General features: G+C 39.8%; 1 protein-coding gene and 1 non-coding gene across 15 annotated transcripts in view; both read right to left on the bottom strand.

Annotated features, from left to right (window-relative positions):
• The window catches only part of GRIP1 (glutamate receptor interacting protein 1), a 755,429-nt gene that overhangs the window by 87,089 nt on the left and 650,545 nt on the right, over positions 1–17,795 (bottom strand). For 9 of the 14 annotated variants that reach the window (XM_081589879.1, XM_081589876.1, XM_081589880.1 and 6 more), the window contains 3 exons: positions 16,993–17,148; positions 8,996–9,182; positions 8,173–8,318 (listed from right to left, as the gene is read on the bottom strand). In XM_081589879.1, the coding sequence (XP_081446005.1) occupies positions 8,173–8,318; positions 8,996–9,182; positions 16,993–17,148 (489 nt within the window). The remainder of the gene's footprint in view (positions 1–8,172; positions 8,319–8,995; positions 9,183–16,992; positions 17,149–17,795) is intronic. The other 5 variants (XM_081589881.1, XM_081589883.1, XM_081589885.1 and 2 more) reach the window with 2 other exon arrangements.
• On the bottom strand, positions 11,697–11,861 carry LOC145504144 (U1 spliceosomal RNA). Its single transcript, XR_014052125.1, has one exon. It is a non-coding gene; the product is annotated as a U1 spliceosomal RNA (small nuclear RNA).

The following is a 17,795-nucleotide window of genomic DNA, read 5'->3' as shown; positions in this document are numbered from 1 at the left end:
TATTGTTAATGACACAGGAGGAGACATTATCACTTCCTGGAAAACAGTAATAGATGACTTTTGACTCCATAAGATTTGAAATATTTATAATGATGAACAAATATCAACAAATGAATCTCTTTGATCAAGCTGCGGCTTCATTTTAATCTTTAAATGTCAACATGATTTATTTTCTATTTGGTAATTTTTTCCCCCAAACAATTATTTGGCTGTTAAAGTGAAGGCACATTTAATTTGGGGTTTCTTAAGGAAATGCTAATAAAGAAGAAAAAGAGCCAATATTTGGAGAAACAATAAGTTTAGAATAAGTAAACAGGTTGTTTATTTTCTTAGACTCCCATGTGGTTATTTTGTGCTTCCCTGGTTTTGCTTTATCTTTGTTAATACTATAATTAAAAACACATTTGGGTAAACAAAGGCCTCCTTCTTTCCAATTGGTCTGCTATTCCGCCTGAAGTGTTCATTGTTGGCACAGTAAGATAACCACCACATCATAATTCATCAACCTGGACACCTTGTGAGATTTGAAAAAATAAAGGGACTATAAGGTGGGTAAATGTGAATGTTTAAGTCCCACTCACTCAGAGAAAAACACTGGGGACTCTAGTAATGATGGCAAACATCACTTGATAGAATTTTTTGTCGAGGCTTCTTTCAAAGACAAAGCTGTATTTTTTCCAACAAAATAATTTCAGCATTAAAGTAGAAACTTCAAGAATTCATGATATTGTACACTGGTATTTAAAAGATAGTACTGAAAAAGGCAAACTGTAAATTGTGCATATGAGTACAGCTTTATAAAATTATATGTATGGTAAAGGATTTTGGTAAAGACATATAAAAAGTCTCTGTTTATTAGAGTGATGGGATTATAAGCAACTATAGCAACCTAGATAGCATATTTAAAAGCAGAGACATTACTTTGCCAACAAAAGTCCATCTAGTCAAGGCTATGGTTTTTCCAGTGGTCATGTATGGATGTGAGAGTTGGACAGTGAAGAAAGCTGAGCACCGAAGAATTGATGCTTCTGAACTGTGGTGTTGGAGAAGACTCTTGAGAGTCCCTTGGACTGCAAGGAGATCCAATCAATCCATCCTAAAAGAGATCAATCCTGGGTGTTCACTGGAAGGTCTGATGTTGAAGCTGAAACTCCAATACTTTGGCCACCTCATGCGAAGGGTTGACTCACTGGAAAAGACCCTAATGCTGGGTAGGATTGGGGGCGGGAGGAGAAGGGGACGACAGAGGATGAGATGGTTGGATGGCATCACCGACTCAATGGACATGGGTTTGGGTAGACTCCGGGAGTTGGTGATGGACAGAGAGGCCTGGCGTGCTGAAATTCATGGGGTCGCAAAGAGTCGGACACGACTGAGTGACTGAACTGAACTGAACTGATAGCATAAGAAAAATTCCTTTAATGTTACTACTATTTCTTTGGATGGTGGTGCCCATGTAAAGAGATAGATTTAGGCAAAAGTGTACTCACAATCAAGCTTTTAAACTACTGTCTGCATCACTTAGGATGTTTATAAAATAGACATAGGTAATCTCTGAGATCTACTTTGGGAATTAGTATCTGGGTATATATCTGAGGAAGAACTGGAAATGGATGGTGGTTCACATCCAGACAATCAAAAGTGAATCCAAAAGGGCAGGGCAGTCTTGAAATAGCTCATATCTCATGCAGTGATCTCTTACAAATATTCAAATTCTCAATTGGCTAAAAAAGATGATCTGGATTCCAGCAGTTTCAATATATACCAGTAGATTGGTAATGAGTAACTAGAGTGTTTTATTGAGGTTCTGATGCTGTGTCTAGGCTCAACAGAAATCAACTAGTGATGTCTGCCATGAGCAATGGAGGAGGGAATTACAGGATGGAAAAATATTTTTCCTGATCCTATTTTATATCATTTCTATTCATTTGAAACAGGTTGATTTCTGGGGCAATGGAAGACAGGGGAGATGGCCTTAGGTCCATTTTTCCAGTCCCATATTCAGCAAGTTGGAATTAAGCAAAGTGGGTTTAATAGTTGTTCAGTCACTGTCAGACTCTTTGCCATTCCAAGGACTGCAGCACATTAGGCTCCTCTGTCCTCCATTGTCTCCTGGAGTTTGCTCAAATTCATGTCCATTGAGTTGGTGATGCCATCCAACCATCTCATCTTCTGCCACTCCCTTCTCCTTTTGCCTTCAATCTTTCCCAGCATCAGGGTCTTTTCCAATGAGTCAGCTCTTTGCATCAGGTAGCCTAAGTACTGGAGCTTCAGCTTCAGCTTCAGCATCAGTCCTTCCAATAAATATTCACAGTTCCTGTTTTTTAGGAGCTTAAACCTAAGGCCTAAATACTTTAATTAACATATATATACTTACATTTGTATATACATTATATATATAATGGATTAGACAAATATATATAATGGATTAAATAAATAATGAACAAATATTGAGGACACACATAAAATAAAGACACATGTACAGCATAAGTAAATACTTAGTGGATATTGCTATGGAGAAGGTCAATTGTGCTGGCCATTCCACTATTGGAATGTAGTGAGTAGATGCTGCTCAACATCCAACAGTGCACAGGATAAGCATCTCCATTCAACAAACAATGTCAGTAGGGCAAAAGCTCAGAAATCCTGCTCTTTCATGCTGGGAACCTTAATATCTCTTTGAAGAGGCAGTGTAATATGCTATAGAAAAAGACAGGTGCAAGCCAATAGACCCAGGATCTACCTAACATTCACTTTGCTCTATGACCTTGAGTTTCCGCCCTTGAATCTCAATTTTCCCTTCACAAATAAATGAAGGTATTGGATTATAACAGTTTTCCCATCATGAATGTTCTACGATTATAGTAAATACATTTTGGGGCCACTGGACAGCCTTATTTGAAACCTAGACCCTCAGTGTATCTGACTGATCCTTACAAGGTGTTTTACTGACTGTTGGCCACTATGGACAAGAAAAGGAAGATGCTACACCTAGGCTGCGCCAATAGATGCTCTCTCTTGGGAATTAGAAATTAAAACTAGCTGGTCCTGGCTGGGCATGTTAGCAAGGATGAGGCAATTATGTACAATCAGAAAAAACTTGAGAAAATCAGAGAAAACTTGTACAAAGGGAGCAGACATGAAGAAACAGAAAGCGCAGGAACCTCAGAGATGCAATGGGTATGAAATCAATTCTTGGTGCAAATTGAAGTTCCTGATCCTAGTCCCTCAGGAGAGCCAATTGTACTTCATTCACTCATTGACCGAATATTCTCTGAGAGCTTCCTGAATTCCAAGCACTATTTTGCGTGCTGTGGTACATTCTTGAACAAAAGGCACAAAGTCTCAGACATCACAGATATTTCTACTGGAGAAGACAAGACAATAATAATACTTGCATACAACACAACAATAAGTATGTTATGTATACGACATAACATCATGGTATGAGAAGGGAAAAAGAAGAGCTACAAATCTGGGCAAGGGGACTGAGTGTGATAAATGTTATGGAAGGCTTCTTTGAGAAATTGATGTTTCAGCAAAGATCTAAGTGAAATGAACAAACCACCCAAACATGCTGGGGAAGAGCTGCCCAGGCAGAGGAACAGCAACTGCAGAGATTCTTTGATGGGATTGTGCTTGGGTGTCAGGGGAAGCCAGTTCACACGCCTTCCTCATTCCAAGTCCTGCCCTCCTTCTGAGAGATTTCACCAAGTAGTGCTCCTCCTATCACACTGCATGCCCAACACCCAGACCTCTGGGTTGAATAACTGCCTCCATTCTGCTTTGCTTTAGCAACTCACTACCTTGGAACTTTGCTTTACGTCTGAAATCTTAAACTCTAATATGCCATTTGACCTCAGTCTCCCAGCTGTTAGCTCTCACATCCCCTCTCTCTTACTCTCCCATGTTTTTCTTCCTGCTGCTGCTGCTGCGTCGCTTCAGTCGTGTCCGACTCTGTGTGACCCCATAGACGGCAGCCCACCAGGCTCTACCGTCCCTGGGATTCTCCAGGCAAGAACACTGGAGTGGGTTGCCATTTCCTTCTCCAATGCATGAGAGTGAAAAGTGAAAGTGAAGTCGCTCAGTCGTGTCCGACTTGTAGCGACCCCATGGACTGCAGCCCACCAGGCTCCTCCATCCATGGGATTTTCCAGGCAAGAGTACTGGAGTGGGTTGCCATTGCCTTCTCAGTTTTTCTTCCTGAAGACTCCTAATTCCTTAATTGCTCCCTTTCCGTCTGGTCTTTCATGCTGATCCTATATTGATTTCCGTGCCTCTTTAACCTATTACAGATTCTCTCAAGCACAAGCAGCATATGTAGTGCTTAGAATGTGGCCTTTGGAGCCACACTGTCTGTGTTAAAATCCCAGCCCCACCATTAACATGAGCCTCTGTTTGGGGATGTAGGAATATTCATGTGGCCAAAAAGTTCATTCGGATTTTCTATAAGATGGAACAAAAACTCAAACAAATTTTTTGGCCAACCCAATGGTAACCTTCTCCATTGCTGTTTTAAGGACTATGAGCTAAGGCACACACAGGAAAGTAATACGCCACAGAGTAAGCATTTGATAAATATCATGATAGATTTTCATGTGATTACCATAATTATCTCTCTGCTTTTCCTGTGATGATTTGAACCTCTGTGACTTACGTGCTCCTTCTTTGAAACTTGCCTGGAAATTTTAGTCTCTGGATCAATATAATCATCTACTATCTCTGTTTTTATTCTTGAGCAGCTGAGGTCTCCTGACAAAAAACTACTTGACCACAAAGACTGATGTTGCTATAGACTGAGAGCTTCTGGATTCTGCTTGGTCTACCACCCAGCTTGAAAATCCCTTTACATGAATCTGGTTGGTTATCTCATTCATTTCCCCATTAGCTATTCTGAACCTTCATCATTCTTTACAGCTCCCGAAGGTACTGACCCTTTCACCCTTGCTTGACAGTTCTTACATGATCTTCCTAAGCACAGCTAAAATGTAATTATATATTCTTACATCCTTCTCTTCACACTCCTAGGCAAAGGTCTTCTACTTTCTACCTTAGACGAATTACCTACCTATGTTCTGGATAACTTCCCTTCTCATCCCTTTGGAAACTCATAACTACCAATTATCTCTTTTTTCTGTCACTTATTTTGGGCCCCAAATATGCTCAAATCTCTCCAGTCTTAACAAAACAAAATAACACCCATCTGAACCTGGAATCCCCTCTACCTCCTTTCATCTACAGCTAAATGTCTTCCTTTTTGTTTAATTTATTTTTTATTTTTTGGCTGCACTGCATGGCATGTGGGATCTCAGGCCCCATACCAGGACCGAACCCATGCCCTCTGCAATGGAAGTGTAGATTCTTAACCACTGGACTGAAAGGGAAGTAGTGAAGTGAAAGTCGCTAAGTCGTGTCTGGCTCTTTGCGACCCCATGGACTATACAAGTCTCCAGAACAGAATACTGGAGTGGGTTGCCATTCCCTTCTCCAGGGAATCTTGCCAACCCAGGGATCAAACCCAGCTCTCCTGCATTTCAGGCAGATTCTTTACCAGCTGAGCCACAAGGGAAGCCCAGTCCCTACAGCTAAATTCCTTGATGTTGCCAAATGTCCCCTGGGGCAAAACTGATCTTGATTGAGAATCACTGATTAGAACATAAGGCAGTATAAACTAGAGCACAAAGTATGTAACTAAATGCTGTAGAAGTTCTCAAAAGATGAGCCCACAATGGCCTCCTGTCCTTTTCATCTATTCTCTGTATTTGTCCTGCCAATCCATCTTCCAAAACCCACTTTCTTGGCAGACAACAAGCATAACTTGTCTGTACTTCCCTACCCTTTCTCTCCTCACTCCTCAGCTCCCTGCAATCTGACTTCTGTCCCCTAATTCCTTGAAACTTCACTGCCGTGACTTTCTTCCTAATTGCCAAACCCAGTGGACATTTTCTTTCTTGCCTCTTTTGCTTGAATTCTCCATAGCCTTGTTATGCTATCGACCGTGACTTTTGCCTTGAAACTCTTGCTTTGGTTTCCAAAATGCCAGCATTTTTGGTTCTCCTCTTACTTCTCCTATATCATTTTCATCACCTCCTTTCCTAGCATCCTTTGCCTTTAAATCTCAGTATTCCTCAGACAGAATTCCCACCCTCAGTCCCCTTCTTATCACTACTCTTTCCTTAGTGGTGTCCTTTATTCCAATGACTTTAACCATCACCACTGTGTTGGTCACTTCTCTGTTCTGCTCTTTAGCACAGACCCCAAGCCTTGGCTCTGGGAGGTATAGCCTGCAGGCTCCGGGCACTTCCTTCTGCATCCCAGTGGCAAAACACTTCTACCAAGTCTGTACTTATCTTTCTGCAGTTCTTTCTCATGTCTAACTAGCTACAAGGTCCTTGAATATGTTGAGCCTTTCAATTATTTCTTTCAATGATCTGAACATAGCACAGTGCCTAGCACTTAGTAACTGTCTTTTGAGTAAGTAATGGATGTGCTTGTTCTCTTTTCCCCACTAGGATGAGTAGGATTTGCCTACTCATGTTTAAAATAGAACTCTCTTTGTAATCCCCAAACTTCTATGCTTCAAGTCTTCTCAGTTTAAAAAAATCATTATCTCCTCAATCGTTCACCCTCATAACTCAGAATCATTAGGATCTTCCCTTTTCCTCATCTTCCATATCTAATCCATAAGGAAGTTATGCAAGCTCTACTTCAAGCCACGTCCTAAATTCTACTCTCTATCACCATATCTAGCACTACCACTTTGGATGCTGTCCAAGCCACCATCATTCCTTACCTGTTCAATGGCTAAACCTTTTGTTTGTTCTGATTTTGCTACTCTCCCCCCTGTACTTCATAAAGATCTCTTCAAAGCATCCATCAGGTTATCTCACTCCCTTCCATAAAATGCTCCACAACTTTATTACACTTGGAATATAACCTGTAAGTTTACCAAGGCACTACATCATTACTTTGCCCCTTCCATCCTCTCCTACCCCACCCTCCAAAACCAAATCTGATTCCTATCCCCAACTCCCTTATATGCTCCAGCATGAGCCTTTTTTTTCCTTTTGCTGTTTGCTCCTATCCACCAAGGTTATTATTCTGGCTCAGGTTTTTACACTGGCCACTCCTTCTGCCTGCAATGTTCTTGCTGCTCCTTGTCAACCTTCAAATCTCTGCTCAAATGTCTCTTCCTTAGAGAGTCACTCTGTGAAAATAAACCCTCTACAGTCATTCTCTAACTCCCATTCTGCTTTATTTCCCTCAGAGTATGACTGCCAACTAAATTTATATTAAAAAATTAACTTCTGTACTGCTATTTGCCTTTCCCGTCTGCTGCTGCATCTCCTTTGTATAGTAGAATAACTGGCCTATGATAACCATTCAGCAAATATTTGTTGGCATAATGTGATCCCTATGCCCAAAGGCATATCTTTATTGTTGCTAACGGTTATTAGGTCTGTGAGATAGCATTAACACTTCACTAAGAGAAGACAACTTTCTTAAATGAGAACTAGCACCTACCTCTAAAACCTGTATACCTATTAGCTACTGACAAACACCTCCTCCATGACTAAACATAAACACCCTTGCTGTTTTTGATGTTAAGTTCACCCTCTCTTTCCTATGGCAAGTTTTGATCACTATTGAAATAGTCTTGAATAAAGTCTTCTTTGTCATTTTTAACAAGTGTCTGGTTGCAACTTCTCTTTAACACCAGAGACCAAATATTTACCTACTTGGCCTACATAAATTCATCTAATGAATTTTCGTTGTTCCCTACAGAACCTTCAATTTTTTTTTTTTTGCAGTAGGAAGAGTCAAAGAGAGGCATTTCCTATCCTCATGACTGAAGACTATGGTTTCTCTAGCATATACGGGAAAAGTCAGGAAGAATACAAGCTACATGATTTTTTTTTTTTTATCACCTTTACAGAAGCTATTACTTATTCATTTTGTCACATTTATTTTCAATTGTTCTTGTGGTGACATTTTAATGAATAATACAAAAGCAATGCACAATTCAAAATGACACCCCAAACCTCCTAAACAAAAACACATTTGGTATATAAAAAATGATCATTCCTCCCACATTCTCTGCCATATAGTCCAGTTAATTCACATGCAGTCCACTCTCGACTATGCAGCTGACTTGAAATTATATGATCATACCTGCAACATCAAACTCAATTTCCAGCGTGACCTTGCTTGTGATTGAAGAGTCTCGGAGGAGCTGATTGGCTTCCTCAAAGGTGCTGTCTTCAGTTGGAATTCCATTAATGGCCAGCACTCTGTCTCCAATTTGAAGCACCCCACATCTAAATTTAGAACCAGACATTACAGGTTGTAGACAGAGTAAACGATTTTCAAGTTGACATTGCCAAGATCCTTTCAATATAGCATTTTTTCTTGTTTATTCAATGCTGTGGGGCATCCTATTAGGTCAACTGCAATGTCCTACATTCTTTTTTTCTATATAAAAATATAGTTGATTTACTATACTGTGTTACTTTCAGGTATACAGCAAAGTGATTCAGTTATAAGCAAGTCCTACATTCATGTATTTCATGGCTACCAATGTGAACAAAGGAATCTTGAAATATTGCAGAGAAGTAATAAATAATTTAGCACCATGATATTATTATAATCTGATGTGAACCAATATACAGTAGTGATGAATGCACATTCCCCCATGGCAGAGAAATTATCATGAAGTTTTGACTTCAGAGATTTTTTTTTTTTGTAATGGATTTTTTTCCTTTTTAACTAATTTAGCCTCTAGTCCCCAATGGACAAAAATCTGCTAACAGCACCACCCAGGCTCGCTATTTTTCTCAAACCTGATCAAGAACATAAAATTTTATTGTCAGAACAGAGAGTTCATCCCGTCTTGCATTTCCTGCATTGAGCACTGTTCCATAATTTATTAGCCAGTCAAAGATAGCCAGCAAGAAATGCAGGGTAGAAAATGATGCCGTGAAAGAAAGGATCTCACCTCTCGGCTGGGCTGTCAGCTTCAATATAGGAAATCAGAGGTGGAGAGGAGAGGGTCTCTGTAGCAAACACACTGCCCTGCAGTTGAATCCCAAATCCTGTGACAGGATCCGCGGTCAGCACAACCTCTGTGGTTTCTGTGTGAACAACCTGCCCAGCCAAGCCCACGGTGCTAGAGGCTAATGACACTAGAGGAACAAACACACACAGCAGAAATGACTTTCAACTGGAACAGGCACCAGGAAGGCCAGTGTTTCTGAAACAGATCATGTCTCTGAAAAAAAAAGAGCTTACTTTTAATGGTGGGACATGAGGTTTTGGTCTTTAAGCAAAAGTTTAAGTAGAGCTGAATGTGGTAAATCAATCTCCCAATATCTGTCACATCTAAGTCATAGCATCAGTGTAGCCCCCTCCTCACACACACCCCTAATATCAAGGACAGCTGTGGCAACTGTAGGAAGAGCATGGTCTTGGGATCAGGGTACCTGGGATCTAGTCCTGGCTCAACCACTAAGAAACCAGCTGGGTGACCTTGGGACTAAGTCATTAATTTCTTTCCTATCTAGGAAAAAGGGGGTTGAGCTAACTGATCTAACTTTTCCCCCCTACTTTAGACATTTGTACCTAAGTTTGTAGCTTTTTACAAAAAACTTGACCTTCAGCTTTGAAGAAACAATTGATCTAAGTCTGGCTCCTGACGTGGTAAGGATGTACTGGTCATCAACCTTCATCTATCATTGGCTTGGCGTGATGGAGTCATTTAAATGACTTTTCTACATTTCCACTTTTCTAATACATGGTCCTGTTTCAGCATTTATCAGTTTTTTATTTTCCTTCTTGTCTCTTCACTAGACTCCTGAGTTCCTTAAAGATTGGAACCAGATCTTTTCCCTTCTGAAATTCCAGTGCCTGGAATTTCCATGGCTAAAGCCATGTGGGATGAATCCAGTTCTATAACATCAATATTCTCCTTTTTGGAACCAGCCCTTGGTCTACAAAGTTAAGGAACGAGATGCTGGTCCTTCAGGACCCCGATTTTTCTATCATGTGGATCATTCCAGCATTCAAGCTGACACTGCAGAGGATGGTGAGATGTATCCTTTTCCCATTAGGAGTAAGGAAAATCTACTTCTTCTTAAGAGGCACTTTCACTGTTCTTTCCCAGCAGGATTAACGTCACTGAGGTTAAAGAGGCCTGCATTAGGGGGTGAAAGTAGCCTCCAACCCTCGTCTTTCTACAGATGGTGGGTTACAATCCCAAGATCTGACACATAAACTATCAAATATCAATTCAGATCATGTTTTCTAGTGTGGCTTTGTTAATATCATCTGTACTCTGAGTGCTCTTCAGATCACACATTTTGTTATTGGTGGCACAAAACTAGTAGAAGATACCCTTTCATGTCAGTAAAAATCTGGAGGGTTGCATTTCTTTCCAGTTAGTACTCATAGCAGGTGGGCAGATGACTAGCACTCTGTCTTCTGAGTGAAGATTTTTGGACTTCAACAGGTATACTTTACTTTATATGGAACTTTCTATAGGTCCACATTAATATTTTTTCCATTTACCATCCCAATTTGGCATAGATTTTTGGACTACTCAATTGGAGTTAAAAGTCATTTTTGAATTGTTAAGTCAGCTGATTACCATTTCCAAGAATCAAGAAGGAATAGGTCAATTTAATAGTAATGGGGGGATTAGTTTAGATATAGCAAAGACTTTCTGAGGGAAAAGACATGCTATATTTTCCTGAAACAGAAGACAGTTGAGGAATTTCATTTTCTAGAAGGTTTTGAAAATAGACATAAGTATTAATTCATATGGGTATCATTAAATCTATAACCTCTACCTGGAGGCAAGCTGAGATGATAGAAATTATGAGGACATTTAATTTAGAATTAAAAATGTATTAAACATTGGTTTTATAATTTTATGAAGAGTACAGGATTATATTAAATAACCTTGGATTTTACCATTAACTCTGAAAGTCCTCTGATGTACTAGAATCTGTTCTTTGAAATAGTACAATTTCATTGGAAATTGCATGTACTGATTACTCACACATATTAAAGTCTTGAAAATGACCAACAGAGATAAAGAAGATAAACTACAGATTTAAAGATGATAGGCCAAAAAAAAAACAACAAACAACTAATATTACTTGGAGGAGAAAAAGATGAGTTTGATTATCCTGCTTCATTAATGTGGTCAAAAAGCAGGAGAAAATAAAAGTTATTTATGAGTTACAACCTGGTAGTTTAAACTTCTGTATAATGCATTCTCTCTCTCCAGCAACAAAGCAGCAAATACTCCTGCCAGGTATTGGCTCTGGTCTGTGGTGTGCCTGTTTCTACTCACAAGTGAAGATGGAAATGACCACACTGCTGACACGCTGTGTTTGAACACTGCTAATGGGTGTGTGCCAAGGTTGTGTTCAGGATTTACATCTGCTCTGTCCTCTTCTCACTCCTTTCTGGAGGGTTCTTCAGGAGTTCACCCTGTGTTTTTGTCAATCCTTGTTTTTCTTACTGTAAGGAAAGGCCAAGTAATGGGAGGCCAAAGATGACTTCTTAGCTCTGAAGTTTAAAAATCTGCCAAATGTTTCTTTAATTTAGACAGCTGTGAAATTTATTGTCAGATACAAAAAGCATTTGAAAAGTATATAGAGAATTTAAGATTCTCAAAGATTCTTTTTTTTCTAAAAGGGAAAGCACAAACACAGTCTCCCTACTATCACAAATTATGCAGTAGAATTTCCCTCATTTGGGGAAATTGCAGGGGTCAGTGTATGTGGACTATAGTAGATAAGCCTCACCCTGAGAAGACCACCTTTGTGATCATGGTATCTCCCCTGCCAGGTAATTATCAAAGATTTATTCACATACTGTGCTTACAGTTTATTGGATTCTGTAACTGAAGACCTATATCTCACTAAAGTGTTCCACATTAGAGTCCATACTGTACATCACATGATCCAGTTCAGGAGACGGTCAGAGTGGTCAACAGCTCCCTCCTCCAAATAGGGGTAGGGCAGCTCTTAAGCTGACCCCTTCAAGAGCTCTGTGCATGGTCATTTTAAAAGCTTACCATGAGCTGCCATTGAATTCCGGTTGTTTTTCAGGGGCTGGTGGCAGGCACAAAAATTGTTAGGCTGTTTCATTCTCTTCCTTTCAGCTCTTTTCAGTGGTGCCCTCCCTAGTAGTAAGTGATGACCACAGAAGAGGCAAAGATCATTCTGAGAACGTGTTCTAAGGTCTACCCTTTGCTGCAATCCAGGCAGACTGGAAACAGGAAAGCATCTACACTGGCTCTGTGTCCAGGAGCAGGAAGCTGGAGGAAATAGCCAGATCCACTGCTCAGTCATGCCCCGCCATCACAGGGGATGATGGGCTTCTGGGAGGGGCCTTGATCCTCTGCGGCAGAAAAAGGGGTAGCTCATGCTGTGGGAGAAAGGTCAGTAAGAATACGGAAGAGGTGACAAGTGGGTTCCCTCTGTGACACGGCTCTGCCACCCTCCTTGGGCTTTGTGACACTCCTGGACGCCGATGCTGGGGGTACTTAACATTTTCCCTGTGACACAAACATGACTTTCTTCTTTTAATCCTTGTAACATGCTGTAATAGGCTTCCTGTATTTTTCTCCTTGGTCAACAACAGAGACTGTTTTAATATTTATGTGAGAAAATTTCATTCTTTTCTGGCCATGTCCTTCCTTTGCATTAGAAACATAAGTAAGAATTTTTTTTTTTTCTGTTTTGCTCTGCCCTCAACTGATCACCAATACAGCTAAGAGATTTTTATTATATTTGTTGTGACTTTACCATGATTCACCATCCATACAAATGGCCTGGTTGCTATAGGAACGTAAGTATTAGAAAAGGGGCAGTAAATGGTGGCACCAAATAAAGACATAAATAAAGTGGTAGAAATAAACCATAATATAGTGAGAGTGGCAATAAAACTTTTATTATCAGTTATTTGGGAAAACTTTTACCTCTAAAGTGACCATACCAAGTTCAAGCAAAAAATAAGAGAGAGAGAGAAAGAAAACCAAAAAAGTAAATCCTCAGTTTTCTTCTGATTTTGGAAGATTAGCATTAGTTTCTTAGGTCTTTCTGAAGTGAGAATAAAAGTTTATAGCTTTCTGAATCTTCTTGTTTGATTAAAACACAAAATGTATGATTTCCTGAGATACACTATAAATTCTGGTAGACACATGGTCAGTGGTGCTCTAGTGGCTAATGTCTACAACAAATGCTAAGAGTGGATTTCTAGAACAAGGTTTCTGCTTATACTTCTATTATGTTGGAGAATAATGTGCTGTTTTAAGAGAGAATTTATCACTAGGTTATGGGTATTGGTGACAGTGTGGCCTTGGCCTTGTTTCCTACTACAAAATTCAAGATGTATAAACATCAACCTGCAAAAGCCAAACAAATTATCATTTATTTGTCATCACTAATGTCCTTAATCAACCTAGCAGTCTTACCTAACACAAACAAATGTTTAGCCATTAAAGCAGAAGTGCAAACATGAATGCATTCCTTTTAATTGCTCTTCCCTGCTGAGGGCTGTTAGCAGGCTTTCTCTCAGTAAGCGGTGCTGCACATGAAGCCATTTTATGCAAAAATTTCATCTACAAATATCCACTACAAACCCTGATTCATTACATGGGAAGATTCAACTTATATATTATGCCTAAGTGGAAACACAGTGAAATATGCCTAAGTCTTGGAGCAGTGTTAATATTTCAAATTTAGGCATCACAATAGCAAACACGTAAACTATTCAAAATAGCTAATGATTAAATAGTGCTTACTATTTACTATGCATTATTGTAGCATATATATATATCATATTATATATATTGCACATATATAATTATAATACTTATTTCATTGGGTAATTGTGAATATTATATGAGAGTATATCATTATTCATACATACATATGAACATATCATATATATATAAATATATAGTCTAGAACTTCCAGATGTTCAAGCTGGTTTTGGAAAAGGCAAAGGCACCAGAGATCAAATTGCCAACATCCGATGGATCATCGAAAAAGCAAGAGAGTTCCAGAAAAACATCTATTTCTGCTTCATTGACTATGCCAATGCCTTTGTGTGGATCACAATAAACTGTGGAAAATTCTTCGAGAGATGGGAATATCAGACCACCTGACCTGCCTCTTGAGAAACCTGTATGCAGGTCAGGAAGCAACAGTTAGAACTGGACATGGAACAACAGACTGTTTCCAGATCAGGAAAGGAGTACATCAAGGCTGTATATTGTCACCCTGCTTATTTAACTTATATGCAGAGTACATCTTGAGAAACGCTGGGCTGGAGGAAGCACAAGCTGGAATCAAGATTGCTGGGAGAAATATCGATAACCTCAGATATGCAGATGATACCACCCTTATGGCAGAAAGTGAAGAAGAACTAAAGAGCCTCTTGATGAAAGTGAAAGAAGGGAGTGAAAAAGTTGGCTTAAAAATCAACATTCAGAAAACTAAGATCATGGCATCTAGCCCCATCACTTCATGGCAAATAGATGGGGAAACAGTGGAAACAGGGGATGACTTTATTTTTCTGGGCTCCAAAATCACTGCAGATGGTGACTGCAGCCATGAAATTAAGAGACAATTGCTCCTTGCAAGAAAAGCTATCATCAACCTAGACAGCATATTAAAAAGCAGAGACATTACTTTGCCAACAAAGGTCCATCTAGTCAAGGCTATGGTTTTTCCAGTAGACATGTATCGATGTGAGAGTTGGACTATAATGAAAGCTGAGGGCCAAAGAATTGATGCTTTTGAACTGTGGTGTTGGAGAAGACTCTTGAGAGTCCCTTGGACTGCAAGGAGATCCAACCAGTCCATCCTAAAGGAGATCAGTCCTGAGTATTCATTGGAAGGACTGATGTTGAAGCTGAAACTCCAAAACTTTGGCCACCTGATGCGAAGAGCTGACTCATTTGAAAAGACCCTGATGCTGGGAAAGATTGAGGGCAGGAGGAGAAGGGGATGACAGAGGATGAGATGGTTGGATGGCATTATTGACTCAATGGACATGAGTTTGGGTAAACTCTGGGAGTTGGTGATGGATGGGGAGGCCTGGCGTGCTGTGGTCCATGGGGTCACAAAGAGTCGGACATGACTGAGTGACTGAACTGAGCTGAGAATATATTTCCTGTCCTATATGTCTCTTTTGGTGGCAAGAATACACACACACATACACACACACACACACACACACACACACACATATGTGTGTATATATATATATACATTTTCATATAATTTTCACAACTACCCAGTGGGGTAAGTACTAATTAGCCTCACTTTGTTGCTAAGAAAGCCAAGGTATAGAAAGCTTAAAAATCTTGCTCAAGGTCCTACTGCTACAAAGTAAGGACACCGGGATGAGAAGAATCTGGGCTCATCACCAGTTCACTATGCTGCTTTCAACTTGTTTCTTTCAAGAGTAAATAATTTACCCTCTAGTGTTAGCTAAGAAATATCTAGAAGCTCCTTGTTCTCATTTTGACTAAACTCAATCTTCCTTCCATTTACCTATATTGAAGATGACAAATCTTATACTTGAAAGGATATGCACATCAAAACCATGAACACACCCTAGCAGTGGTTAGCCATGGTTTCCTTTGTAAGGAGACCTCTGAGTTCCTGTAACATGAAGAGACCATTTCCCAGTATGAGTGACGGCTGGTCTCCCACACTACTGGTGGTGCTAGGAGGCCTGGCCACAGACCCGCTTCTGAAGATGACTCTCTGGCAAACAAGCTGAGGAGCCAATAGATCCAACCACCTCTCTTCACAAGAATGTTTTCTCTTTAACACCAGTCTTGAAGTACTGGCTTTGGCTATCTTTAGGTAGCTTAAGAGTGCTCCTTACTTTTATCTCCATGGTAAACACAAGAAGAGATCCCATCTTCTTTGAGTTGCTTTATGGGAATCACAATCATGGCCACCAGAAAAAAAAATACAAGAAACACTTCCCTCTCTCTACGCTGGTTAGATCTGGCTGGAAAACTAGGTGTTCTCTTCCTTTAAAACTTAAGTGATGATGATGAGAGATTATGTTATGCCCCCCCACTCCCCAAAAAGAAAAACTCAGGAGTGATGTGTTTCTTCCCTTTTTCCATAAGGCATTCGATCACCCTTTTTTCTTTACATGGACAAGCAGCTACCCAGAAGCAGCCTGCCAATCACATCTTCCTAGTCTTGCCTAGTCTATAACATGCTTGGCTGTCCAGAAGATCACAGTTATAAGAGTCGTAGTTGAAATTCCTAGTCTTTAGGATAGCTGTTGTAAAGATAAGCATCCTTTCAATCTTCCTGACACTTGAGTGGGTAACAGATATATGTGAGGGCAGTGCTTGTCAGTGCAGCAGGTTCCCTGGGAAAGTATTAGAATCTTGGGGCGTGAAATACAGATTGAAAAGGCCCATTTAAGAGGAATAAGCTATAGTTTGAAAGGCATGTTTAAACTTATTATCATCTTTTTTGCAGGGGTAGTTCATGAAATATGAAATTTATAATACTACACAAATACATGGGACTCATATTTACCAAAAGAGGATCCAATTTTCAAAGTGAATAAGTGGACCTAACTTTAGTCAATAAGAAACAAAGAACAATGGTTTCATGTTCAAAGGTACCCAGAATATAAGGAAAGAGTCTTAAAGAAAAAAATTACATTTTTGATTTTATCAGATCAAAAGAGCAAGAAAAAAAATTCAAATAAAACGTTGTAGGCAAAGGTAGTACAAACTAACTAACCCAGTCTGAAATTGTATTTGGTGCAATTGTTATGTCGATAAGGGATATCATTTCAATGGTCTTTGGCACAGGGTAGTGAGCTACTTATCTTCTTCCTGTAAAACACTCTTCCTATAGGCTTCCTTACATCCAAGATGCCAATGGACCCACATGTTTTTTCAGGCCAAAAGACATTGGTTAATGTTTCACTTACGTGAGCTTTTGAAGTCTTTCTTTTTCAGTCTCCTCCTCATCATGGTTCCACGTGGGCTAGTGGAGTAGAGGCTTCGAGGCAAAGTCCCCATGTTTAGGGAACTCAGGCTGTATGCACTCATGGAGGTAGGAGAGAAGGATGAAGACACCAAAGCTGCTGTAAGAGAGTGAAGACTTGGCACAGAGCATTCTCAGGTAGGGTGTGAGCCTGCCACACCTGTCAACCAGTAACAATCCAGAAAGACACACAAGATGCACAGCAATGGCTAGTAGGTAGCTCCAATCAATCAGAGACCAAGTCTCAGGAGCCATGGAGACAGTGCTTTAGAAGCTGTGTTATAAGAGCCCAAAAATGCCTGAGGAGCAGCATTGATCCCCGTAAGTACAATGCAACACAGAGAGGCTCTACGGGTTTTGCTTTAGGCAAAAAAAGAAAACATTAAAGCAAGTTTCTCCATAAACAACAACTCAATGCTTCGGATATATAATCTCATTTTCATAGACAGCTTCTGGCATGAATTTCACAAGTGGTTCCATATACACAAATAAGGTCTGAGAACATTTTCTATATAATATTCTGCATTGCTATTTCCTGACCACACATAAAGCATTCTGAACATTTACATACTCTCTTAACAACAAATGCTTTCTGATGGAAAAGAGAGACTTAAGAGATGACAGAAATGAGAAGTTGCTACTACAAAAAAAAAAAAAAAGGACACCACATCCATGAAACCAAATATGGTATGAATCAGATGAAGAAGGCAGGAGAAGAATATAATTTAAGTAAAAGACCAGGAGGAG

This window comes from Giraffa tippelskirchi, chromosome 4, assembly GCF_054371585.1.
Source record: "Giraffa tippelskirchi isolate mGirTip1 chromosome 4, T2T-mGirTip1v1.2.pri, whole genome shotgun sequence".
In the NCBI taxonomy this organism is placed as follows: domain Eukaryota; kingdom Metazoa; phylum Chordata; class Mammalia; order Artiodactyla; family Giraffidae; genus Giraffa; species Giraffa tippelskirchi.
This window is presented reverse-complemented; position numbering and strand designations above follow the sequence as displayed.